Consider the following 27,528-nt stretch of genomic DNA (forward strand, 5'->3'; position numbering starts at 1 on the left):
TTCAACAGCCCAACCCTAAATTCTTATCTCTAAACTTCTCACACATGTCCTGCAGTATAAAACTAAACTAAAATAAATTTTTAAAAAAGAAAAAAGTTCTCACATAAAATTTAGTTGACAGTTAATATCTATACTGATAGTGAAAAGTCATCATAAAATTCACTTATTTCCTAGGATTCAAATGTTTTATTATATATGAAGTACTTAAGCTTATGGTAATGTATTAATTATATCTTATTTATCTGTGAAAACAATTCTGAACTTACTACAAAATAGTCTCCAAGCTTTTCTTAGTAACATACTTTATTAATAGCCAACCCAACAACAATATATTTAGACTAGATATATAAAAAATGGATTTTAAGTTAATATACCTTCTCTTCAATTTTGGACCAACAAGCGGGACAGGTTTCAGATTGGATGCATTTCGTAGTTTTCTCAAATTACTCTGATCTCCAAAACCATAAATTGCTGACTTCCAGGTACCATCATGAATGCTCAACCCCTAATAAAATATTTCAAGAGTTAAAGAAACATGTCTTAAGGGGTAGTTACTAAAATGTAAAGCCAAGTAACTTATCATTATTACAAACAATATTTCATTTATATTTGGACAAGACATAATCCCTTATTTAATAATCTTGAGGTGAATGTTCATGACCAGCTAGGGAGCAGTCACATTCATTAGCTTGATCATACCCAATATTTACACAAAGAGAAGCCCTTTCTTCTCCCCTCCTATCATTCTTTATATTCTGTAATAAGTTATTTAGTTTTACTTCATCAATTTTACTCAACTAATTGACCATATTCCTTCAAGATGAGCCACTCTAATCCTTTTTTTTCTGCCCCATATGACCTGCAGGAATAGCCACCCTAATCCTCTCTCAATCCTACACAAATTCCTCAACATTTCCGGATATGTCCATGTGCACATTTATGCATACATACACTGTGTACTGTCCATCTCTCCATCCTGTTACACCTGGTTCCCCGTCTACCTCCAACGCCTCTTACTCTAGCCCCAAGTTATAGATCTGTCTTCCTACAGAAGTCTTGGTAAAATAATTGTTTAAAAAATTTAAAGTTCACTAATAATGATTTGTATTTTAATTGCTTTCCTCAATCCCTTGATTTCTTTTTGGTATCACAGCCAGTACAGAGTCCTTAGTATTTGCTTGATCTTACTCAGACTCTCATTTATTCACTGATTTTTCATCCTTTCATGAGACTTTGGGCTGTCAGTGCCTTCCATTCTACCAATAATCTTTTTTTTTTTTTTGAGACAGAGTTTCGCTCTTGTTGCCCAGACTGGAGTGCAATGGCACGATGTTGGCTCACTGCAACCACTGCCTCTTGGGTTCAAATGATTCTCCTGCCTCAGCCTCCCAAGTAGCTGGGATTACAGGCATGCGCCACCACATCCGGCTAATTTTGAATTTTTAGTAGAGACAGGGTTTCTCCATGTTGGTCAGGCTGGTCTCGAACTCCCTACCTCAGGGGATCCACCCGCCTCGGCCTCCCAAAATGCTGGGATTACAGGCGTGAGCCATCGCGCCCGGCCTCTACCAGTACTCTTCACAGCTTCCCCAACCTTTACCTCCAGCACCACCGAGAAAGGAGTGGCTAAGATGAGACCCCAGGAGAGGACACAACCTCTGAATTTACTATCACAGCGCTGGCCTTTTTTTTTTTTGAGACAGTCTTGCTCTTATCGCCCAGGCAGGAGTGCAATGGCGCGATCTCAGCTCACTGCAACCGCTGCCTCCTAGGTTCAAGCAATTCTCCTGTCTCGGTCTCCCAAGTAGCTAGGAGTACAGGCACTTGCCACCATGCCAGGCTAATTTTTGTATTTTTAGTAAAGATGGGGTTTCACCATGTTGGCGAGGCTGGTCTCGAACTGCTGACCTCAGGCAAGCCGCCTGCCTCGGCCTCCCAAAGTGCTGGGATTGCAGGCGTGAGCCACTGTGCCCGGCCTAGCACTGACCTTTCTTTCCCAACCTCTAGGTGGGCCTTTTAATTCTCTATTACATGAATAAACTTCATTTATTATACTGATTGTACATAACTGTACTATGTCCTTCCTTCTATATTGTTTACATTGTTTAGGTGAACAGAGTAATTCAGAAAGATTAAAAACTAATTCTGTCACAAGATTTTCAAAGAGGGATATCTGTGAGGCAGATATGAAGGTATCTTTCATTGTTAATAAACAAAATAAGAGAAACAATAAAACCATCCAAAGATTCAGGTTTTCCTATCTCAGCTTTGATGATACTGAAAAGCAGAGATATCAAATCTAACTTTCATTCTGGTACAGATTTATTTCTTCTGTTTTATTAAAACTACAACAGAACTAAAGTCTTAAAGGTTTGATTTGTTATCTACTCAATCTGAGCCTAGCCAAAAGAGCCTATGTGAATCTCTACAAACCTGAAGATTCCAAACACCAGGAGAAAACAGCTTTTTAAAAATGTAAACATATTTTCTTATACAACTAAGCCATCAAAAAGGAAAAAATTACATTCAATTTAAAAAACTATTTGCCTTTCACAGAAAAATATAGAGACGTACCTAATACAATTTTATTAAATTGTATATTCATGTATGTTATGAAGCCAACATACATGTAAACATCCAGGTCAAGAACTACAGGTAACCAGCAACTAAGAAGGCCCTCCTTCTGTCCTGCCTTTACAGTAATCAAGAAAAATTCTTTTCTTTAGAGTTTAATCACCTAAGAATTCATCCCTAAACAGTACAATTCGTTTTGCCTGTTTCTAAGCTTTACAGAAATGCAATCAAGCAAGATTTATTACTGAGCATTTGGCTTCTTATGCTCAAAATTGTGATGTCAGGATTTATCACGTGTTGTAAATAACTCCTACACTGCAGCTAGCCTTCTGACTTTCTTAACCGTGTGTTTTGGGAAACATTCTCAATTTTAAAAGTACACAAGTGTATCACTTTTTCATCACATTTAATGCCTCTTTGTCTTTTTGTAAAAGCCATTCCCAACCGTGAGGGCATCCATAATCCATCTAAACTTGATTTTTGTACAGGGTGCAAAAGTATGAATCCAATTCCATTTTTTCTCCAAGTAGATACTCAATTGTCCCAACATCATCTACCGAAAAGCCCCCTTGCTGTTCCTGCCATCTTGAAGCCCGGAGGCCTGCTGGGAGGAGGAATTCTAAACGACAAGTATGCCTGGAAAGCTGTGGGCCAAGACCATTTTTGCCGTCAGCGGGATCTCCAGAACCAAAGGGAGGACACAGCTCTTCTTAAAACTGAAGGTATTTATGGCTGAGATAAAATGAGATTTGATTTGGGCAGGAGATGCACTTATGTGTACAAATAATAATACTGACGCCTGGCAGCAAACCAAACAAAACCAGAGTAACGTGGAGAAAGGTAACGTGCGCCCACGGAAACAGTGGCACGATGTGTGCTGAATTCCAAAGCACCCTTCCTGCCTAGGCCACTAGTCACAGCGGCTCTCTGATGCTGTACTCCTCAAGGATTTGAACTAATGAAAAGTAAATAAATACCAATAAAAACGGATTTGTAAAAAGAAAAGAAAAATGATAGGAAAAGCCCCTTTACCATATGTCAAGGGTTTACGCTGACTTAATAACAGGTCTTGATACCCAAGAGTGTCTTTCTGCCTTATTCTCTTTCAAGAATATCTTGCCTGTTCTCAGCCCTTTGAGTTTCCACATACATTTTAGAAACAGCTTGTCAAGATGCACATCAAAGCAAAACAAACAAAAAAACCTGTTTGTGATTTTGATGGGAATTGTATGAGATTATAAACAAATTCAAAGAAAATTAACTACAAAATGGATTCATATTTTAATCCATGAATATGCTGCATCCTTCAATTGATGTCTTCTTTATGGTCCCTCAATAAAGGTTTACAGTTTTCTTCACAGAAATCTTGTACACTTTCTATTACTTACTCTTAGGTACTTGATTTATTTAATGCTATCATAAATGGTGTTTTTTACAAAAATAATCACCTTCTAACTGTAGCTGGCATACAGAAATACAGCTGATTTTTATATTAATTTCATATCCAGGAACAATAAAAACTATTGTGGAAATAAATGAAACAGAATAGAAAAATCAACAAAACTAAAACTTGGTTCTTTGAACAGGTCAACAAAACTGACACATTTTAGCTAGACAGACCAAAAAAAGAGAAAGAAAACCCAAACTACTAAAATCAGGAATAAAAGAGGGAACATTATTACCAACCTTATAGAAATAAAAAGGAGTATAAATGAATACTATGAACAAGTGTATGCCAACAAATTAGATAACCTAGGAGAAACGGACACATTCCTAGAAGGACACTGTTATGGGTTGAATTGCATCCCCACCCAGAATCAGAACTTGATATGTTGAAGACCTAACCCCCAGCACCTCAGAATGTGACCTTATTTGGAAAAGAGTTTTTCCAGCAGTTCACAGAACTCTTCTATTAATGCTAATGTTATCTGTAGGTTCTTTTTAATTTTCTACATTCACAGTTATATCGTCCATAGGAAACAGTTTTGTTTCTTCCTTTCTAATCTATTTGCAGCTCATTTCTGTTTTCCTGCCTTACTCTCCTGGCTAGGATCTGGCTGAAGTAATGATAGTGGGCATCTGTGTCTTATTCCTGATGTCAGAGCAAAAGTTTTTAATGTTAAACACTGGGTATCACACTTCTTACAATTTTTGTTTGTTTGTTTTAAAGAGATGGGGTCTCTTGCTCTGACATTCAGGCTGGAATATAGTGGTGTGATCATAGCTTACTGCAGCCTTGAACTCCTGGGCTCAAACTATCCCTGCCTCACCCTCCAAGTAGCTGAGACTACTGGTGCACACCACCACATCCAGGTTGTTATAGCTTTTTTAAAAAAATAATCTTCCCTTCCATTGTTAGTTTGCTGTAAATTTTAATCATGGATACTACATTTTATCTACCTACTCTTCTCTACTGACATGATCATATGATTTTCTAACTTTAGCCTGATAATGAGGTAAATTATACAGATTATACAGTGTTAAACCTTGCATTCCTGCTCTAAAACCAATCTGGCCAAAATATATTATTCTGTGTATATATCACTACTTTTAATTTACTAAATTTTGTTTAGGATTTTTACATCTATGTTCCTATGAGGCTAGACTGAACTTTTCCATTATGGAATTGTTCTTGCAGGGTTTTCAAATCAAAGTTACGCTAGCCTTGTCCACTGAATTCACTCGACAAACAACTATTGAGATGCTATTATGTGACCAGCACTGTTCTAGATGTTCAGTGAATTAAATAGAGAAAGATTCCTCCTTTAGCGGTGCTCACATTTAGAGAGAGTGATAAAGCAATAGAAAATACAATACATAGAATTTCGAAGGTGGGAAGTACCACAGCAAAAAAGGACAGCAGATAAAATGAATGGGTAATGCCAGGCAAGGGAGTTGGTTTGCAATTTTAAATAGGATGGTCAGGACAGGCTTCAGTTAGGAAAGTGACATTTCAGAAAAGACTTGACGGAGGTGAGGGAGTTAGTCATGCAAATATCTGGGAGAACTGTTTGCAGGCAAAGGAAACAGCCAGTAAAAAAGCTCTAAGGCAGGAGTGTGCACGTGTGTTCAAGGAGCGGAGCAGAAGTCAGTGTCAATGGAGAACAAACAGGGGCAAAGTGTGGGAGAGAAGGCTAGAGAGGTAACTGGGGCCAGATCATTTACAACCATTCACACTACTATAAGGACTAGGCTTGCTTTCTGAATGCAGCAATTCTGAGCTGAGGAGTGACATGGTCTAGGTTATGTCTGAAAAGGATCACAGTGGCTGTTATGTTGAGCGTAGACTGTAGAACAGGTGGTAGCAAGGGAAGTGGTAAAAAAAAAAAAAATGGTCGGATTCTGACATATCTTAAGGTAGGGTTAACAAATTTCCTGACAGGTTGCCCAGGCCTGGCACTACACTGTTGTTCTGCAGCTATTCCTTATCCTTTTTCTCTTAAGCTTTTTATTTATATATTAAAAGTTGTAGCTGGGAGTGGTGGCGCACACCTGTAATCTCAGCTACTCACAAGGCTGAGGCAGGAGAATCACCTGAACTGGGGAGGCAGAGGTTGCAGTGAGCTGAAATCGTGCTACTGCACTCCAGCCTGAGTGACAGAGTGACACCCCATCTCAAAAAAAAAAAAAAAATTGAATCATAGACTGATTCTGATTACTCTTGTGAAAGGAAAGTATCTTGGGCCCCCAAAATCACTAAGGAAAACTCCAGCTGAAAACTGCTTAGGACAAACCTGCTGCCCATTCTATTCAACTTCACCCCTCCGCTCACTGAGATAGATGCATATCTGATTGCCTCCTTTGGAAAGGCTAATCAGAAACTGGAAAGAATGTAACCGCTGTGTCTCACCGTCTGTGACCTGGAAGCTCCCTCCCACTTCTTACACGTATTGATTAATGTCTCATGTCTCCCTAAAATGTATAAAACCAGCTGTGTCCCCACCACCTCGGGCACATGTCGTCACAACTTCCTGAGGCTGTGTCATGGGACGGGTGTGTCCTCAACCTTGGCAAAATAAACTTGTTTTTGAGATGGAGTCTCGCTCTGCCACCCAGGCTGGAGTGCAGTAGCACCATCTCAGCTCACTGCAGTGTGTGCAGTGGTGTGATCTCAGCTCACTGCAGCCTCCGCCTCCCGGGTTCAAATGATTCTCCTGCCTCAGCCTCCAGACTAGCTGGGATTACAGGCACCTGCCACCACGCCCAGCTAATTTTTTGTATTTTTAGTAGAGATGGGGTTCTACCATGTTGGCCATGTAGGATAGAATAAATTCCTCTTCAAAGGTTTCAGCCTGTAAACTGTTAAGTACAATGAGTTCTGAGATCCTCTCCAAGAACCAATGTATCAGTACGTTGTGCTCCCCTGTTCTTTGTTCTTTATTTTAAAAGTTTAACTTCCTTGTTCTTTAGGTCTCCTTGCCCCTAGTTTCAGTAAACAACCCCCTCCTAGCCTCTACCACTTGCTCTGACCTTAGTCACTCCTGGTCACCTGCTCTGACCTTAGTCACCCTTGGTCACCTGCTCGGACTTTAGTCATCCTTGGTCATCTGCTCCGTTTTTAGTCATCCTGAGTCACCTGTTCTGTAACCATCCTCCCTGCCAAGCTACTCACCCCATCACTCTGGCTGGTACCCCTGCTCTCTTTAAAATAGCCAATTGGAATTAGCTTAGACTGTGCAGTCCAACCCTAGCCAACAGGGGAACGACACAGCAGTAGGGGCTCCCTGTGTCAGGGATAAGAACCCCTTACCCTCCCTTGTTCAGGTGTATTGTCGCCATTGCTCCATCCACGAGACACACTCTTCCACAGAAGTAAAGTTGCCTTGAGGGAAGAGACCACCTCTCATATTGTCTTATGCCCAATTTCTGCCTCCAAAGAAAGAAGAAAAACTAAAAGGCAGAAATGAAATCCACAAGCAGACAGCCCGGTGCCACGCCCTGAGCCTGGTGGTTAAAGATTGACCCTGACCTAATCGGTTATTTGCATAAAAAAAGTACTGTGAAGATCCCTGTCCTGTTCTGTTCTGTTCTAATTACTGGAGTATGCAGCCCCCAGTCACGTACCCCCTGCTTGCTCAATGGATCACGACCCTCTCACTCGGACCCCCTTAGAGTTGTGAGCCCTTAAAAGGGACAAGAATTGCTCACTCGGGGAGCTCAGCTGCTGGAGACGTGAGTCTTGCCGAAGCTCCCAGCCGAATAAAGCCCTTCCTTCTTTAACTTGGTGTCTGAGGGGTTTTGTCTGCGGCTTGTCCTGCTACAGCCTTGCTGAAGAAATTTATGTTTGAGTGCTATTTCTTTTGCGGCACTGAAAATTTATTTCTAACAAATTTGGGGGCCAGCCCAGGATTCCCATTCTCCTTTGGGGAAGGGTCCGGTCCTCTCCCGTGAGGAGGCATGCCCCGCTGCCTTGTTGCAGTGGCCTCAGGGGTAAGGAATCAAGATCCACCAGGTGTGCAAATAAACCCAGACTCTCAGCAACGCGGAAAGAAACTGGGTGGCGACCTGGGGAAAGGGATCATCACATACTGCAGCGACCAGGTAACTCTGTGCACAGACCAAGGTAAGAAACGTCACAGGAGGAGCCAAGTATTTCCTTGGTGGTTGGGATGTTCTGCGGGGGTTGAAAGTGTGTGTGAACGAAAGGAGCCTCCAGCAGGTGGGGCTAAAGGATAGGCGAGACATCTCTAAGATGAGAGACTGGGCCTAACCAGGACCCAATATGGGAAATACCCCAAGCAAGACAGGGACCAAGAAGGACAAAGATAACAAGGATATTCCCCTTGAGAGCCCCCTAGGTCTCATGTTAAAATACTAGAAGGATAATGAAAGGACCAAAACCAAGAAAAAGCAGCTGCTGTCCCAGACCCTTCTCCTATCCCCATTGTCCCCCTCCTTATAACCCTGCCTCCTGGGAATTTTCCCAGGAGCCCACTCACTATAAGCCTAAGTACTCTTCCCTAAAAGGACTTCAACGTGAGACAGAGCAACGTAAAAACGATATTCAGAACTTTCCTTTCCCCTCTTCTCGGGGGAAGAAAGAGCCATGATCTGTAGAACTGCTATGGGAGCCTTGGAACGTGAACACCCTTCTGGCCAAAACGTTCCTACAGCGGATCAAAAATTTCCTGCCCAACTATAAATCATGCTGCTGTAAAGACACAAGCACACGTATGTTTATTGCGGCACTATTCACAATAGCAAAGACTTGGAACCAACCCAAATGTCCAACAATGATAGACTGGATTAAGAAAATGTGGCACATATACACCATGGAATACTATGCAGCCATAAAAAATGATGAGTTCATGTCCTTTGTAGGGACATGGATGAAATTGGAAATCATCATTCTCAGTAAACTATCACAAGAACAAAAAACCAAACACCGCATATTCTCACTCATAGGTGGGAACTGAACAATGAGAACACATGGACACAGGAAGGGGAACATCACACTCTGGGGACTGTTGTGGGGTGGGGGGAGGGGGGAGGGATAGCATTGGGAGTTATACCTAATGCTAGATGATGAGTTGGTGGGTGCAGCACACCAGCATGGCACATGTATACATATGTAACTAACCTGCACATTGTGCACAGGTACCCTAAAACTTAAAGTATTAAAAAAAAAAAAAAATTCCCGCCTAAAACCTCAGGTGGGACAATAACAACGCAGCCCCTCAAGAAAATATGAGGACCTTAGGGAATTGATAATAAAGGGGATTAAAGAATCAGTATTGCAGAATCTTACCCAAACATTTTATGTACAGCAAGGGAAAGATAAAGCACCTATACAATTTTGTAGATTAAAGGAACAAATGAGAAAATATGCTGGTCTAGGTCTCGAGGATCCTCTTGGGCAGGGGATGTTAAAACTGCATTTTGTCACTAACAGTTGGCCAGATATTAACAAGAAATTACAAAAGATAGAGAACTGGAAAGATAAACCTACAGAAGAGCTTCTAAGAGAAGCCCAAAAAGTATATGTAAGAAGAGATGAAGAAAAAAGCAGAAAGCAAAAATTCTGCTGTCTACCATACAACAAAGTACCCAGGGGGCCAGAACCTGTAAAGAACCTAGACCCCCACTCTCTAGGCAATATAAAGAGGATGAAAGAGTAAAGCCAGGAGACTCAAAGGTAGAGAAAAAAAATCCTAGAGGAGAAAGACTGACAGAGGGAACAGAAGGAATCAAGGAGAGAGACAGAGAGTCAAAGAGAGAGAGACACAGAGGCAGAGAGAGAGAGAAAGAGACAGAGACGCAAAGAGGGAGTCAAACAGAGAGAGAAAGAGATAGAGAGTCAGAGAGAGAAAGAGACAGAGAGGCAGAGAAAGACAGAGACAGAGACAAAGAGGGAGAGGCAAAGGGAGAGAAAGAGGACAAAACAAATGTTTCAAATTAAAAATAGGTCACTTCAAAAGAGAATGTCCCAAATGGGAAAAAGAACAAAAGTCATATATAAAAGCAAATCAGCTCATATTAAATTTCTGTTAATTCCAGAGGCAGGAACAAACTTATCAGAGAGAGATTTAGTGCTAAAATTTGGCTTAGGCCTCTATATTGATTAGGGAAAATTCCTCCCCTCCCTAAACTTGCTCCCCACTGCAGACAAAGAACACATTCATCCCAAGGTATGGTCAAAAGACGGGAATCGAGGAAAGTTACAGATTCCTCCGATTCGTGTTAAATTAAAAAAATTAAAAACCCCTGGGGAAGTAGAAAAGAGAAAGCAATACCCTATTCCTTTAAAAGCGAGGGTAAATTTAAAACCCATAGTTGATAATGGAAGGTCTTCTCCGTGATGGGCTGCTTAAACCCTGTATGTCTCCCTGTAACACTCCAATTCTGCCTGTAAAGAAGCCAGATGGGTCACGCTGGTTAGTGCAAGAACTTAGAGCTATTAATCAGATAGCCAAACAGGCGACCGTTTCTTAGCTGTACAACTGGCCTGCTTTGCAGCTAGGGAAAACCTAGGACACATGGAGTTAAATGCTAGAAGAAGCCAGACCTTATCTGCACTTCTGTCTAGGTCCTAGGCTCTACACCTCGCACATAATTAAAATCCCAAACTTACAAGGTTTTCAACAAAAGTAGTTTGCTAAAAGTTAACAGTCTAACATGTATTATCCTAACTTCTAATCTTGTGGCCTTAGGCAGTCTAGTCCACAGACACGAAGGAAGTCTGCTTTGGAAAAGAATGGTTATCATCTTTGACATTAAAAAAAAAAGGAGAATTAGCTGGGCGCGGGGTCTCAGGCCTGTAGTCCCAGCACCTTGGAAGGCCGAGGCGGGTGGATCATGAGGTCAGGAGATCGAGACCATCCTGGCTAACACGGTGAAATCCTGTCTCTACTAAAAAAAAAAAAAAAAAAAAAAAAAATATTAGCCGGGCATGGTAGCGGGCACCTGTAGTCCCAGCTACTTGGGAGGCTGAGGCAGGAGAATGGCGTGAACCCGGGAGGCGGAGCTTGCAGTGAGCCGAGATCGTGCCACTGCACTCCAGCGTGGGTGATAGAGCAAGACTCCATCTTAAAAAAAAAAAAAAAAAAAAAGGAGAATTTATGTAAAAAGAATCTTACATGGTAAATTCTTGTCCTAAAGTAAATTAATTGGTTGTTTAAAGAAAGGGATATTTACAACAAGTCAGAAAGTTAAGGCATGTCAAAGATTGTCTGTGAAAGTCGTGAAAAATGTTATAAAAGGGAATTTATGCAGAAATGTTGTATAATTTAAAAGTAATTAGGCCTCCTGAATGTAAAACTGTTGAAGAAACAGTTTATGTGCAAGGTGTGTAAGGAAAGTAAAATATACTTTTGGTAAAAGGATTTTAAGGAGGCATAAGAATGTGGATTTTTACCTACATTAAAAGGTTAAAAATTGTTTTGAAGGTTTAAGCAAGGTTTGAAAAGTTAATTGTAAAGGAAATTCTGTGTGTAAACATATTGGCTAAAGTTTCTGTAAACTGGACATTAAAATAAAAGCACAACAGGTTTTTCTTAAAGTACTAACCTGTTCTTTAACAAAAATTATAAAGGGTTAAAAAGAGTCTATAAAAATCTTAACTTATGGTCAGACATTAAAATTGGATAAATATGTCTAAAAGGTTTTATTAAAATTGAGTTTAACATTAATAGCACACTAATAGGTGACATTTAGCTGATCTGGTAATTGTCAAATATAAAATGGCATTTGGGTTTCTTTGGTCTAAAAAATTAATAAAAATAGGTGCTAAAGAGAATTCTGAAGGAAAATGGATATTGCCAGACCAGAGAGAAATGTTATCCAAACCGCTTATGAGAGAAATGTTGTTCCAGCTGCGTCAAGGGACCCATTGGGGGCCCCAAGCCATGTGTGATGCAGTCCTCAGAGTTTATGGGTGCACAGGAATTTATACCCTGGCCAAACGGGTTACAGACAGTTGCTCAGTATGTAAGAAAACCAATAAACAAACTATAAAAAGATTACCCCTTGGGGGAAGGAGTCCAGGCTTAAGGCCATTCCAAAGTATCCAGATTCATTACACAGAGATGCCTCCAATTGGTCGTTTAAAGTATTTATTAGTAATAATAGATCACCTTACTCGTTGGGTAGAAACTATTCCCTTTTCAAGTACAACCGCTAGTAATGTAGTCAAGGCATTAGTTGAAAATATTATACCCAGGTTTAGATTAATAGAAAGCATTGATTCAGATAACAGGACTCATTTCACTGTACATGTCATTAAGAAATTAGCCCAGGTACTAGATATAACGTGGGAATATCATACTCCCTGGCACCCGCCTTCATCAGGAAGAGTGGAAAGAATGAACCAAACTCTAAAAAAGCCACATAACCAAATAAGTCTTAGAGACTCGGGTGCCATGGACTAGCTGCCATCCCATTGCCCTGCTGAGAATCCAAACTGCCCCCTCGGAAAGATGTTGGCTTATCCCCTTACAAAGTGCAAGGGGACTTTGTAAGTTGTAAATAGGTTGCCCTGTTTGCACTCCACTGCTGACATTCCCACGGTCAAAACAAAATATCAGTTCCTCAGAAATTACATGTTTGGTTTATCTTCCACTTTCTCGTCCCTCAGAACTACAGGTCTTTTAGCACAGGTACCACCCCTAGAGTTTCCAGTACACCAACATCAGCATGAGGACCATGTCCTTGTCAAAAGCTGAAGAGAAGGAAAACTCGAACCGGCTTGGGAAGGACCCTACCTAGTGATTCTAAGCACCAAGACCGTGGTTCGAACAGCAGAAAGAGGATGGACTCATCACACCTGGGTCAAAAGAGCACCACCCCCTCCAGAATCATGGACAGCTATTCCAGGGCCAACTCCAACCAAGCTAAAGCGAAAACAGGTTTGAACCTCTTATGTTGCATCTCTTTCTTTTCCCCTTCTATTGCTAGTCCTCTCGTTATTAGTGTAACTAGGTCAAGTTCACCCCAAACCATTACTTTTGACGCTTGCCTTCTGATGCCCTGTGAAGCTTTGTCAAACCAGAGGCAACTCTCCACTTCAGAAAAGTATCTTTATCCTTCCTAGCTCTCCTCAGACTGGAAATCTGTTAACTGAGATAAGTTAGTTTGGGAGGACTTTGACGAAGAGTCCAGTATGAACTGGGAATCTTGTCCTCCTAGAGCAGACCTTCTCTGCCAAAATTGGTCCAATTCTCTATAAAACACCAAAGAGCAAGGATGGATGGCCCCAACTAGTACTTGCAGCTTCTTAAAACCATATATTCATTTTACTAAAGGAGATTCCCCTCCCCATGGTCAGCTGAACTGATGTAATCCAGCACAGATGGCCACTGCTGCTCCCCAGAGTTCTTCCCCTTCATTAGGCTGTTTCTACGGTGTAGGAGCAGAAGTCTCAGGGAAGGACCCCACAGGATCCTTTGAAATGTGCTTCATTGCCTCCTCACATCCTACACCCCCTTCTCCCTCTTCTAAGTTCTCCACTAACCAAACCTTCTCTCGTTATACACTCAATGATAAAACCTAAGTAGCTGTTGTAGAGGTTAAAGATTTAAAACAAACTATAGTAATTGAAACAGGGTATCTGGATGCAAATGCTTGGCCGGAATGGATTAAATACCGTTTGCACGCTAAACAAAAGCGACTGTTATGCTTGTGCAACAGACAGGCCAGATTAACCAAATTGTCCCCTTTCCACTTGGGTGGTCCTCTCACAACCGGGCATGAGCTGTGTGGTAGCTCTCTTCCAGAACCCCACAGGCTGGGGCAATGAGTCATGCAAGACTCTTTCACTGCTGTTCCCTGAGGTCAAGAGCCCTGTGGGTCAGCCCCTGATACTAACTTCACCTCGTGCCTTTCACGGCAGAGGGAAAAGTTAGCATTCCTTGGAGACTTAACAGGGTGCAGTGAAACCAAGCCTTTTCCAGAGCTTACCCACCAGTCTGCCCGTGTTGATCCTCGAGCAGGTGCGTGGTGGTATTGCGGGGGACTATTGCTGGGTACTCTGCAAGTAATTAGAGCAGCACTTGTGCTCTAGTCCAGTTGGCCATCCCTTTCACCCTAGCATTCCGTCAACATGATAAAAAAGAAAATCATAAAAGAAGTGCCCACATGATAAAAAAGAAAATCATAAAAGAAGAATTAAACACTACTGGAGTTCCACAAGGAGAACCAGATGAATTTAAATCCTGAGATCAAATAGCTGCAGGATTTAAGTCAATATTTTTATGGGTGACAATTAATAAAAATGAAGACTGGATAAATTACATCTATTATAATCAGCAGTGGTTTAGTAATTACACCAGGGATACTGTCAAAGGGACAGCAGAACAATTGGGGCCCACTAGCCAGATGGCTTGGGAAAACAGAATGGTCCTAGATATGATATTAGCCAAAAAAGGTGGTGTTTGTGTTATGATTGAAACTCAGTGTTGTACCTTAATCCCAAACAACACTGCCCCCACTGGGAGCATAACAAGGGCCTTACAAAGACTTACCACTTTGTCCAATGAACTAGCTAACATTCTGGAGCCGATAACCCTTTCTCGGGGTGGCTAGAAAGGTGGTTTGGTAAATGGAAAGAACTCAGCCTCAATTCTTACTTCTCTTGCAGCTGTAATAGGTGTACTCATTCTTGGTGGGTGTTGTATCATACCGTGCATCTGTGGGCTAGTCAAAGACTTACAGATGCAGCACTAAAACCTCCCTTAGCTCTCCTCCACCCTATTCAGATCAGCTTTTTCTTTTAGAGGATAAAGTCAAGCAGCAAAGCCAAGACATGTTAAAAAAAGTTTGAAGAGGAAATAACAAGAAAATTGAAAGGGGGTAAATTGTGGGATAGAATAAATTCCTCTTCAAAGGTTTCAGCCTGTAAATTGTCATGTACAATGAGTCCTGAGATCCTCTCCAAGAACCAATGTGTCAGTTATGTTCCGCTCCCCTGTTCTTTGTTCTTTAAGTTTAACATCCTCGTTCTTTATGTCTCCTTGCCCCTAGTTTCAGTAAACAACCCCGTCCTAGCCTCTATCACCTGCTCTGATCTTAGTCACCCTTGGTCACCTGCTCTGTTCTTAGTCATCCTGAGCCACCTGTTCTGTAACCGTCCTTCCTCGTATCCCTCCTCTCTTTAAAACAGCCAATCGGAATTAGCTTAGACTGTCATTCCCCTAGCCAACAGGGGAATGACACAGCAGTAGGGGCTACCTGTGTCAGGGATAAGAACACCTTCCCCTCCTTGCTCAGGTGTGCTCTCACCATTGCTCCATCCGCGAGATGCACCCTTCTACAGAAGTAAAGTTGCCTTGCTGAGAAAATTTATGTTCGAGCGCTATTTCTTTTGTGGCAACGAAAATTTATTTCTAACAGCCAGGCTGGTCTCGAACTCCTGACCTCAGGTGACCCACCTGCCTCGACCTCTCAAAGTGCTAGGATTACAGGTGTGAGCCACCGTGCCCAGCCTAACTTTCTTAATTAACTGAAACCTGTCCCAGATTTTCTGGGTTCACACTCTATTACCCCAGGTCACATCGACTGGCTTAAGAATGAGCAAAATGACTGATCTTCTCTACTGTTTTGACATATAAACTGGGTAGCTCTTCCCAAGAAATCATGAACCTTTATGACAAAGTATACTTGGGGATGCCAGTACCTTCCCTGCTCTGTTCAGAGCCTACACAAAGAAAAGTAGAAGAAAAGAAAGAGACAAAAAGGGAGAAACAAGAGGGGAAAAAAAGAGTTCAGACAGTATCATTTGAACATCTAGATCCAGCCATATGATTTACTTGCAGGCATTTGGTTACATGAATCAATAGATTCTTTTTTGTTTTGTTGGTTTAAGCTGGGTTTCTATTCATTTACATGTCATTTTCTCTTGCACAGTTACTATATGCATTTGCGCCACTATACAGTATTTGTTGAATGAATATAATTTAGAACAAACACTTCTGAAGCCACAGTGCAGACCTAGAACTGGGTTAGGCACTATCAGCAATAAAAGTATTGTCATAAAACATGGTCCTTTCCCAGAAATGCAACTGTCTTACGTTCCCAACGTTAATGTCTTATGTTGCCAAATAGACTGTAGATTCAGTAAGACTAGATTCACCTCATGTACCTTTTTGGTCACAACAGTACCTAAGTTAGGCGCATGATAAAACTATGCTGACTTGCACTAAGGTGAAAATTTTCCTGGGCAACCACATCTACTGTGCACCAGTGATAAACGCTTTAGTGTTGAGGTCATGATAATTCATTCTAATACAATGAACTGTGCAGCTGTTTTTAAAAGAAATTACATTTTAGGGGCCGGGCGCACTGGCTCATGCCTGTAATCCCAGCACTTTGGGAGGCCAAGGCGGGCAGATCACTTGAGGCCAGGAATTCGAGACCAGCCTGGCCAACATGGCAAAATACCAACTCTACTGAAAAAGAAAAAAAAACAAAAATTAGCCAGGTGTGGCGGCACATGCCTGTAATCCCAGGTACTCAGGTGGCTGAGGCAGGAGAACCACTTAAATCCGGGAGGCAGAGATTGAGTGAGCCAAGATCACACCACTGCACTCCAGTCTGGGCAACAGAGTGAGACTCTGTCTCAAAAAAATAAAATAAAATAGCCAGGCATGGTGGCTCACACCTGTAATCCCAGCACTTTGGGAGGCTGAGGTGGGCGGATCACCTGAGGTCAGGAGTTCGAGACCAGCCTGACCAACATGGAGAAACCCCGTCTCTACTAAAAATACAAAAAAATTAGCCGGGCATGGTGGTACATGCCTGTAATCCCAGCTACTTGGGAGGCTGAGGCAGGAGAATCACTTGAACCCGGGAGGCAGAGGTCACAGTGAGCCGAGATCACGCCATTGCACTCCAGCCTGGGCGACAAGAGCGTAACTCCATCTCAAAAATAAATAAATAAATAAAATAAAATACAATAAAATAAAAAGAAAATAAAGTATATTTCAAGTCAAAGTAATCTTGGCAATGTATCTTTTAAAAAATTGAACATGGTGACTTTCACACATTAAAAATTATACATACATAAAAGACACATGTATCATTTCCAAAATATTTTTAATATTAACTTGAAACAACACAAGACAAACTGAAAAACCAACCTCAGGTCCTGAATGTATAGTCAGGAAACTTTCCACAGCAGTCAAAGTACCTAAAAGAGTAGGAGAATGGTAAAAAGCAAAATAAAATAACATCTAAATTATCTGGGGTAAGTAATAATAAACAATGCATATTCACTTAGGGACTAGCTTTTCTAAGCCTACAGCTGACACAGAAAATCTGTACAGATAACAGTTTTATTATGTTTTTGTATACAGACCTAAGAAGTAGCTATGGCCAGGTAAACCATCAGAAAGAGTAGTCTAGCATAAACTCTATCTCTATTAGGTCTAAGGATTGGAACACTGAATATTTTGAAGATGTTCACTTCACATTTCACTGTGACAAAATCTTTTCTAGTATTTAAAAACTGATGACAGTAAGAATCTTCCCCAATAAGGCAACAATTGAGCTCACTTGAATTCTGGAAGGCTCTTTAGGACACAATTACCAAACAGATCTATGAGGCTGGGCATGGTGGCTCATACCTATAATCCCAGCATTTTGGGAGGTCAAGGCAGGAGGGTCACTTTCTTTTTTTTTTTTTTTTGAGACAGAGTCTGTCTCCCAGGCTGAAGCGCAGTGCAATGGCGCGATCTTGGCTCACTGCAACCTCTGCCTCCTGGGATCAAGCGATTCTCGTGCCTCAGCCTCCCAAGTAGCTGGGATTACAGGCGCGTACCACCACGCCCGGCTAATTTTTGTAGTTTTAGTAGAGACAGGGTTTCACCATATTGGCCAGGATGGTCTCGATTTCCTGACCTTGTGATACGCCCACCTCGGCCTCTGAAAGTGCTGGGATTTCAGGCGTGAGCCACCATGCCCGGCCCCCAATTTTTTTAAAACAATGAGCCAGCTGCAGTGGCATGTATCTGTAGTCCTAGGGACTACTACCCACCCTACTAGGGAGGCTGGGGTAAGAGGACTGCTTGAGCCCAGGAACTCAAGGCTGCAGTGAGCCATGATCACGCCACTGCACTCCAGCCTCGGCGACAGAACACCACCTTGTCAAAAGAAGGAAGAAGTTAGATCCATGGGAATTATTCTGCTTGAAAATATGACAGCTTTCAAAAGGCTTATTAACAGTGGCTTACAATGAATGTACACAAAAACTATCAAAACACCCTTTGTGACAGCTTATAAAACACTCAAAACAAGACTACTAAAATGAAATAAAAATAAGTATAAAATAAAAATTGGAAACCAAGCCAGGAAAAAGGGGACATCAAGTATTTAACCATGAAGACTAATATACAGGCATAGTGGTTAAGTATTTAATTATTGAGCTTCTCAAGAACAATGAGGCAAAATAAAAATATAATGGGCTGGCTAATTCTCAAAATCTGATAAATGAAATAATTCATTCCTTAAGAGACAATGTTCCTGGTTTTAATTCTAAGAGAAAATTAAAACATGGGGCCTTACAAAGTTGACACCAAGCAAAATAATAAATAACCACGTCATCAACAAAGCTGTTCAGCAGAAGAGAACTACAGCCAGATAAATGTCATTAGTCTGACCACAGACAAAAATAAAAAACAGATCATTAAAGTATAACTCACTAGAGCGATTCTGATGGTTACTAAAAGAATGTGGCCTGGGTGTGCAGCTCTGTGATCTAACCCAATCCGCAGAAAGAACACAGAACACCTAAAGCAGTAATCCAATAAAAGTAGACCACCTGCATCAACAATCAGCTGGGGTACTTGCTAAAATGCTGACTTCTAGGTGTCAGTATCTGAAAAAAATTTTTAAACAAACCTTAAACTAGTATTTCTCCCTTATGAAGGAAAAAAAGTCTTATTCAAAATAAAAGCAGAGAACAACCTCAAGAAACAGGATTATCATGAAGAAAACTTCTGAACTTCACAGACTTTAAAGCATTATTTTAATAAATGGAGGCATATTAGGTCTAAGGATTGGAACACTGAATATTTTGAAGATGTTCAACTCACATTTCACTTTTTAATTGGAATGGTTCTAGTGTTTCACCATTCATTAAGTATGATACAGCTACTGCCTTCTGACATTCATTCATTCATTCATTCATTCGAGATGGAGTCTCCATCGCCCAGGCTGGAGTGCAACAGCGCGATCTCAGCTCACTGAAACCTCCGCCTCCTGGGTTCAAGCAATTCTCCTGCCTCAGCCTCCCGAGTAGCTGGGATTACAGGTGCCCGCCACCACGCCCAGCTAATTTTTTTGTATTTTTAGTAGAGACATGGTTTCACCACGTTGGCCAGGCTAGTCTCGAACTCCTGACCTCAGGTGATCCACCTGCCTTGGCCTCCCAAAGTGCTGGGATTACAGTCGTGAGCCACTGTGCCCGGCCCTGACATTTATTATGTGAGAAACTATTCTATTCCTAAAAATGTAAAATCAGTAAATGGTGTGAATTCTCAATTTTCAAATCATTCTTTGAGATGGGCATATAGCTGTTCACCTTTGATATGATTATATAACTTCCTAATGCTAAACCTTGGTCTCAATATATTGTTCTTCTAAAATGCCACTGGATGAACTGGGCATGGTGGCTCGCATCTGTAATCCCAGCACTCTGCGAGGCCAAGGTGGGAGGATCACCTGAGGCCAGGAGTTCAAGACCAGCTTGGGCAACATAGTGAGAACCCATCTCTACAAAAATTTTATAAAATTAATTGGGTATGGTGGCATAAGCCTGCAGTCCTGGCTGCTTAGGAGGTTGTGGAGGGAGCACTGCCTGAGCCCAGGCATTGGTTACAGTGAGCTATGGCAGAGCAAGATCCTGTCTCTTAAAAAACTTTTTAAAATGGCACTGGATTTATTAAAATTTTATATACTATTTTCTTTTTACTTTTTATATAGTATTTTTTATATAGTATTTTCTTTTTACTTCTAATTTCACAAGCAAGATTTGTAGTTTGTGTGTGTGTGTGCTATCTTTGTTGGACTTTGGTTTCATAGTTATGCTAACTTTTTAATATATGCTGGAACATTTTCCAATTTTTTAAGTCTAGAACACTTTATATGGCACTGAAGTTACCTGTTTCAGTTTTTTTGTTTTTTTGTTTGTTTTTTGCTTTTTTCTAAGAGACAAGGTCTCACTCTGTAACCCAGGCTAGAGTGCAGTGGTGCAATCATAGCTTACTATAGCCTCAAACTCCTGGGCTCAAGTGATCCTCCTACCTCAGCCTCCTGAGGAGCTGGGACTGACTACAGGTGCGCACCGCCACACCTGGCTAATTTTTTTTTTATTTTTTAGAGACGAGTCTTGCTATGTTGCCCAGGCTGGTCCTGAACTCTTGGCCTCGAGAGATCCTGCTGCCTCAACCTCCCAAGTAGCTAAGATTATGGGTGCAAGCCACCACACCCTGCTCAGGTAATTTTCTAAACCAGACACTCTTAAATATGCAAAACATTAGTAACTTCAAATGTTTTATCGTAACACTGATTATTTTCTCCATTCTTAAATAAGTGTCTCCAATTCTGTGTTCAATACTTTCTAGCTTTGACGGTTAAAAATTTAAAACCTTTTAACTATAATATACAAATCATGCTTTAAAATGTGCTGATTCCTAAACAAAGCAAGTTTGAATTTATAATGGTTGCCAAAGTTGTTTTCCAGAAATTTTACAGCCCAAACCAAACTATACTGAGACAATAATATATCACTGTAAAATACAGTATTATCCATGTCTCAACAATAGTCTCAATAGCATTTTATTAAAAGTGCAGCTATATTAAAAACAAAACGTGTGTTTTAATATTACCCATTTATGGCTATGTTTCTTTTTTTCAACTAGATTTTAGTTCACCACAGTTACAAACATGAAGGCTTTGCACTGTACTGTTAAATTCCATTATTGCTTATTGATCAATAATTACCATTCATTTTATTTCTGGTATATATTACTCCCAGATCTGCCGGAATGGAGTCAAAGCCGCTGCTTCCAATGATATAAACCCCTTTGTCTGCAGCTTTCTCATGATACTTCAATTGCATTAGTTCCAGAAACTAAAAAATCCAGGATAAGAATTTTAATTAGAGTTATGCAGAAAGATATAGACCAGTATTAAATAATTTATCTTTAAAAACAAAGCAATCAAACTTTGAAAATGCTAACCAGTGTGACTCTGCAGCAAAATATTAACTGTCAAAATATTTTTTCACTTATTCGGCAAATACAGTGCCTACTGTGCACCAGGTGGTACGGAAGATATGCTCATCTGACTTTATGACACTTAATTTTTTTAGAATGACTTTTAAATATAAAAGTAGTGCCTATTATAAAAAATTAAAATAGAAAAAATAGAAAGCAAAAAAAAAAATTACCCCAAACAGCATTACCCAGATGAACATCGTCACAGACATAAAGCTCTGCACATGTGCAGACAGAAAGCAGGAAAGGAGATGATGGCAGAGGGCACAGGGGAATAATGTCTGCTCTGCTCTTCTGCCTGTTTTAGAAATTCCTTTTTAAAAACAGTTTAAGATTTACAGAAAAATTGAATAGTAGAGAGTTCCCAAGTACCCTGAAACCTAGTTTTCTCTATTTTTAACATCTTTTACATGAACAGTGGTTACAATTAATGAACCAATACTGACATATGATTTAATTCACTAAAGTTCACAGTTCATTCTGATTCCCTTAGTTTTTACTGAACCCCTTTTTCTGCTCCAGGATCCCATCCAGGATTACATTCGGTTGTTAGGTCTCCTTCGGCTTCTTTTGGCTGCGACAGTTTCTCACACTTTTCTTGTCTCTGATAACCTTGATGGTCTTGAGGAGTACTGGTCAGGCATTTTGTAGAGTGCCCCTCTACTGGAATTTATCTCATGCTTTTCTCATTATTAAACTGGGGTTATGGGTTTTGGAAAGAGACCACAGGGGTAAAGTGCTATTCTTATCATATCATATCACATCGGGGCTACGCACTGTCAACATGATTTACCAGGGTTAATGTTGACTTGAACACCTGGCTGAGGCAGTGTTCACCAGGTTTCTCCACTGTCAATTTATGCTCCCTCTGACGGTGACACACATACACAATCACACCTGTTCAAGCACATGCACAGACACAAACACACACCACACACTCATTCATGCACATACACACACACACGAACACAATCACACACATACACACACTTGCTCATGCACACACACACATTAACAGTCACACTAACACAGTCACACTCACAGTCACACTCACACATACACACAAACACATTAACACAGTCACACACACAGCTGCTTGCACATAAATGTGGAGAAGCTACATAAATTATTTGGAATTCTTCCACAAAGAAGATTTGTCTCTTCTCATCCCCTGCCTTTTTTGTTTTGTTTTGTTTTGAGACGGAGTCTCGCACTGTTGCCCGGGCTGGAGTGCAATGGTGCAAACTCGGCTCACTGCTACCTCCACCTCCTGGGTTCAAGCGATTCTGCTGCCTCAGCCTCCCGAGTAGCTGGGATTATGGCACCTGCCATCACGCCCAGCTAATTTTGTATTTTTAGTGGAGACAGGGTTTCTCCATGTTGGTCAGGCTGGTCTCAAACTCCTGACCTCAGGTGATCCACCTGCCTTGGCCTCCCAAAGTGATGGGATTACATTTGCCTCCCAAAGTGCTGGGATAAAGACAATAAATACATTGTCTTTATTTCTATTATTGACTTGTAAAAGGTCTTTATATATTCTGGGTTTTTTTTTTTTTTTTTTTGAGACGAGTCCCGCTCTGTCGCCAGGCTGGAGGGCAGTGCAGTGGCATGATCTTGGCTCATTGCAACCTCCGCCTCCCAGGTTCAAGTGATTCTCTTGCCTCAGCCTCCCGAGTAGCTGGGACTACAGGCGTGCGCCACCACGCCCAGCTAACTTTTGTATTTTTAGTAGAGACGGGGTTTCACCATGTTGGCCAAGATGGTCTCGATCTCTTGACCTCGTGATCCGCCCGCCTCGGCCTCCCAAAGCACTGGGATTACAGGTGTGAGCCACCGCGCCCGGCCCTCTGGTTCTTTATTAGGTTTGTTGTTGTTGTTTTGAGACAGGATCTCACCCTGTTGCCCAGGCTGGAGTGCAGTGGCGCAATCTTGGCTCACTGCAACCTCCAACTCCCGGGTTCAAGTGATTCTCATGCCTCAGCCTTCTGAGTAGATGGGATTGCAGACGTGCACCACCATGCCTGGCTGATTTTTGTATTTTTAGTAGAGATGGGGTTTCGCCATGTTGGCCAGGCTGGCCTCAAACTCCTGGCCTCAAGTGATCCGTCCACTTTGGCTTCCCAGAGTGCTGAGATTACAGGCACGAGCCAACGTGCCCAACCCCTTATTAGGTTTTGATATTATGGCTGGGCGCGGTGGCTCATGCCTGTAATCCCAGCATTCTGGGAGGCTGATGCAGGTGGATCACTTGAGGCCAGGAGTTCAAGACCAGCCTGGCCAACATGGTGAAACCCTGTCACTACTAAAACTACAAAAATTAGTCAGGTGTGGTGGTGTGCACCTGTACCCCCAGCTACTCAGGAGGTTGAGGCAGGAGAATCGCTGGAACCCAGGTAGCAGAGGTTACAGTGAGCCAAGATTGTACCACTGCACTCCAGCCTGGGTGACAGAGACCCTGTATCAAAAAAAAAAGGGGGGGGTTCGATACTACTTTTATGATAGTTTATAGATGACTTAAAGCTTTTCACCATTTTCTATGCTCTGGGTTATTTTAAATAACATGGGAATTGTTTTTTGTTTTTGTTTTTTGGAGACAGGGTCTCACTACGTTGCCCAGGCTGGAGTGCAGTGGCGTGAGCATAGCTCATTGCAGCCTTGACCTCCCAGGCTCAAGTGATCTTCCTGTCTCAGTCTCCTGAGCAGGTGGGACCACAGGTGTGGCTACCAACTCCTGGCTAATTTTTTAACTCACCAGCTCAAGTCATCCTCCCACCTAGCCTCCCAAAGTGCTGGGATAACAGGCGTGAGCCACCTCGCCTGGCCTTTTTTTTTTTTTAATTTGTTTCCTCCTTTTTGAATCAATTTTGGTAATTTACACTTTCTCAGTATTTTCCAGTATTTTACCAATTGATAAACTGCAAATGCATATTAATATCATATTGGCACGCTGATGATGATAATCAGTAGTTACTACAGAGACACATGAGGTTACCATTTTAAAGGCTGTAGTGGAGCTTAATGCCTGTTAACACATAACTTCCTGTGGTCAGGCAAACCTCAATTGAAGATCTAGTTCTTCTACTTACTAGGTGCATTACTGAACGGGTTACTTAAGCTTCCTAAGCTTTAATTTCCTCAACTATAAAAAATGGAGGAAGATAACTACCCTATAGGTATATTTTTAAAAAGTTACATAAAACACTTAGCACAATGTTGGGCATATGGTAAGCATTCAATAAATCTGAACATTTAAAATGTTTAGGTTGATTTCACACCAGTGAATTTTACTTTTATTTTTCTGTAATGTTATAAAGGTAACTGATTTTTTTTTTTTTTTTTTGAGACACAGTCTCGCTCTCGCTCTGTGGCCCAGGCTGGAGTGCACTGGTGCGATCTCGGCTCACTGCAAGCTCCACCTCCTGGGTTCATGCCATTCTCCCACCTCAGCCTCCCAAGAAGCTGGGACGACAGGTGCCCGCCACCACGCCCAGCTAATTTTTTGTATTTTTAGTAAACATGGGGTTTCACCATGTTGGCCAGGATGGTCTCGATCTCCTGACCTCATCATCTGCCCACCTAGGCCTCCCAAAGTGCTGGGATTGCAGGTGTGAGCCACCGTGCCCAGCCTGATTTTTAAAAGGTACCTCATTTTTAAAAGGGAATTCAAAATGAAAACGTTACAGAAATGAGATTCTAAGAATTATGCACAGTCTGCTATTTTAATTGATTCAGTTTAAAGCATGAAGTAGCTATAATAAGCACGGACCTAAAAGAAATGATGTTGTAGGGAGGAAAAAAATTCAAGAAAACTGAAGCTAAGACCTTACCATCAGTGCTCTCCTTTGAGCTATCAATGGAATACCATACGAATACCATCTCTGAACGCTAGAAAGGAGCTATTGGCTTCTAAATATGCCTGCAAAATTGCACTAAATATTTCCACTTCATTAAACAGAAATTTATGTGTTAATTCTACGTTTTTTCCTTTTCATTTTTTATACCTGAGGTTCTCCACTGATGTCGATACAACTGGCTCCATTTTCAATACACGCTTTTATTACAGGTTCTCCATAAAATCGATACTACGGAAATAAAAAGAACAAAGAGGTTACTCTTGCTTGACAAGTTTAAATGAATAAAATGCCATCTAATCCTGGAAGTAGACAGTCCTAGTTATCAAGAAATCAACTGTTAATAAAATAGCCTAAAGATAAATTGAGAAAGTGGCCAGGCACGGTGGCTCACACCTGTAATCCCAGAACTTTGGGAGGCCGAGGCAGGTGGATCACTTGAGGTCAGGAGTTCAAGACCAGCCTGGCCAACATGGTGAAACCCCATCTCGACTAAAAATACAAAAATTAGCCGGGCATGGTGGCACACACCTGTAATCCCAGCTACTCGGGAGGCTGAAGCAGGAGAATGGTTTGAACCTGGGAGGTGGAGGTTACAGTGAGCCAAGATCGCGCCACTGCACTCCAGCCTGGGCGACAGAGTGAGACTCTGTCTCAAAAACAAAAAGATAAATTGAGAAAATAAGATAACTGCACAATAACATCTCTCACAGTGTGAATAAATAAAGGCATGACGGAATTACAGAGCAATGTTTGCTTACCTCTACCTGAAGACAAAAGGAAAAGTTTCATACAAGTGATTCCCTTGAGTTGAACCCTAAAGAACAAATAAAAATTTTCCAGGAAAAAGAAAAATCCAGATACAGGAAAAAGTAAATGCAGAGGTTAAGAAAGAGGAGCTGTTCCTGTTACTTGAAGCAGGAATGAAATTCACTTGAGTAGGAAGTGGAAAGAGATGGGTCTGAAAAGGCAGGCCACGGCCCCATCAGGAAGGAACACATGTACCATGCTAACAAGTTTCAACTTTATCCTTTCTAGTTTACTTGGCTTTCCTGGAGAATTTTAAACAGGATAGTAGTATAAGACTTATAGCACAGATGATATACTAAAGATGAGACATACAATACTAAAAAGGTGGAAAAGACTGGATTTCCTGACTAGCTGGGCTGGACATGGGAGCCAAGAACCAGTGGTACTATTGGCCAAAATTAAAAACAAACAAACAGGAAGAAGAGAGTTTGCAAAGTAAGTTTGATACTGAACAGAGCAGACATTCTGAGCCTGTATGATATTAGATTTCCATATTATCTGTTATTCAAACTCAAGGAATTAAAATAAAAATTTTCATATGTAAAAGCTAATACATCAGAATTCAGACCCATTTCCAAAGAAGCATGACAAATCTTTCTCTTTGTGAAGAAGTAGATTAGAAGCACAAACTCCTCTGCTTTATTCATTCCTGGCAGCAAAAAATGGAGGAAGGAAATCATTTCTTTCTTCCAGCCTTCGAGGAACAAGGGACACTTTAAAGACACAATCGACCTTTACAAATAGGTCAGATGGGCTGTCCTCTTACCTAACTCCAAGACCTCACGCCTCTTACTAAGAATGGCGGATAACACTGGAATTACAGGGCTGGGAGAAGTGTGTGAAATTCGAGTTCCTACCCTCCCATTAACAAACCACATGAAATTAATGAAGAACTTTACTTCTGAGGCAGTATGGTATCATGGAACAAAGGATTTCAAGGCAGTAAGATCCAAGTTCACACCTGGAATCCATCACCTACTAACGATATGAATTTACTTATAAATCACTTAAATTGCCTAGCAAATGAATAAAACACATATTTTAAACATATTTAAATAGAACTAAAGTTGAGATTAAAACAGAAGTTGACGCTCCATATTCTTTCTGCACCCAGTGGATTATCCTGGTTGATCCTTAGGGTTTGCACACATCCATTTAAAAACTCATTTGGAGCTTTCTCGGCCTGTCTCTTGGTTATTTCACCCCAAAATTTCTCAAGTTGGCCATGAGTCCACTTGCTTTAGAATCACCTGGGTCGCATGCTGGTCACTCAGTCCCACTCCAGACCCCCAGAATCAGGCTTTCTGAGGCAGACTCCAGTAACTTGCATTGTAAATAAGCCTCACAGGTGATTCTTGTGTACTTCAAAGATGGAGAATCACTGCCCCGGACATTCTTCCAGGAAATCTCACCTACTCTCCCAACTTCAATAAAATCTGTGCTGTGACCTCCAACCTCTAGGTCTAGAGTTAAGCAACTGATAGGATTTCCCTCTCTGTGTTTTCTGTTAGAAAGGTCAGGACCAGTGAGAGCACAGGACATGAAGCATGAGTCACACATAAAACTAATTTCACTTTGCCTACATT

The 27,528-nt window shown here is 41.2% G+C and overlaps 1 protein-coding gene across 1 annotated transcript in view; it reads right to left on the reverse strand.

Annotated features, from left to right (window-relative positions):
- The window catches only part of SCCPDH (saccharopine dehydrogenase (putative)), a 49,030-nt gene that overhangs the window by 12,642 nt on the left and 8,860 nt on the right, over positions 1-27,528 (reverse strand). Inside the window, 4 exon segments of the mRNA NM_001133324.1 lie at positions 375-505; positions 17,145-17,194; positions 21,007-21,136; positions 25,283-25,363. Coding sequence (NP_001126796.1) covers positions 375-505; positions 17,145-17,194; positions 21,007-21,136; positions 25,283-25,363 — 392 coding nt within the window.

The sequence above is a fragment of the Pongo abelii genome, chromosome 1 (assembly GCF_028885655.2).
Source record: "Pongo abelii isolate AG06213 chromosome 1, NHGRI_mPonAbe1-v2.0_pri, whole genome shotgun sequence".
Lineage (NCBI taxonomy): Eukaryota > Metazoa > Chordata > Mammalia > Primates > Hominidae > Pongo > Pongo abelii.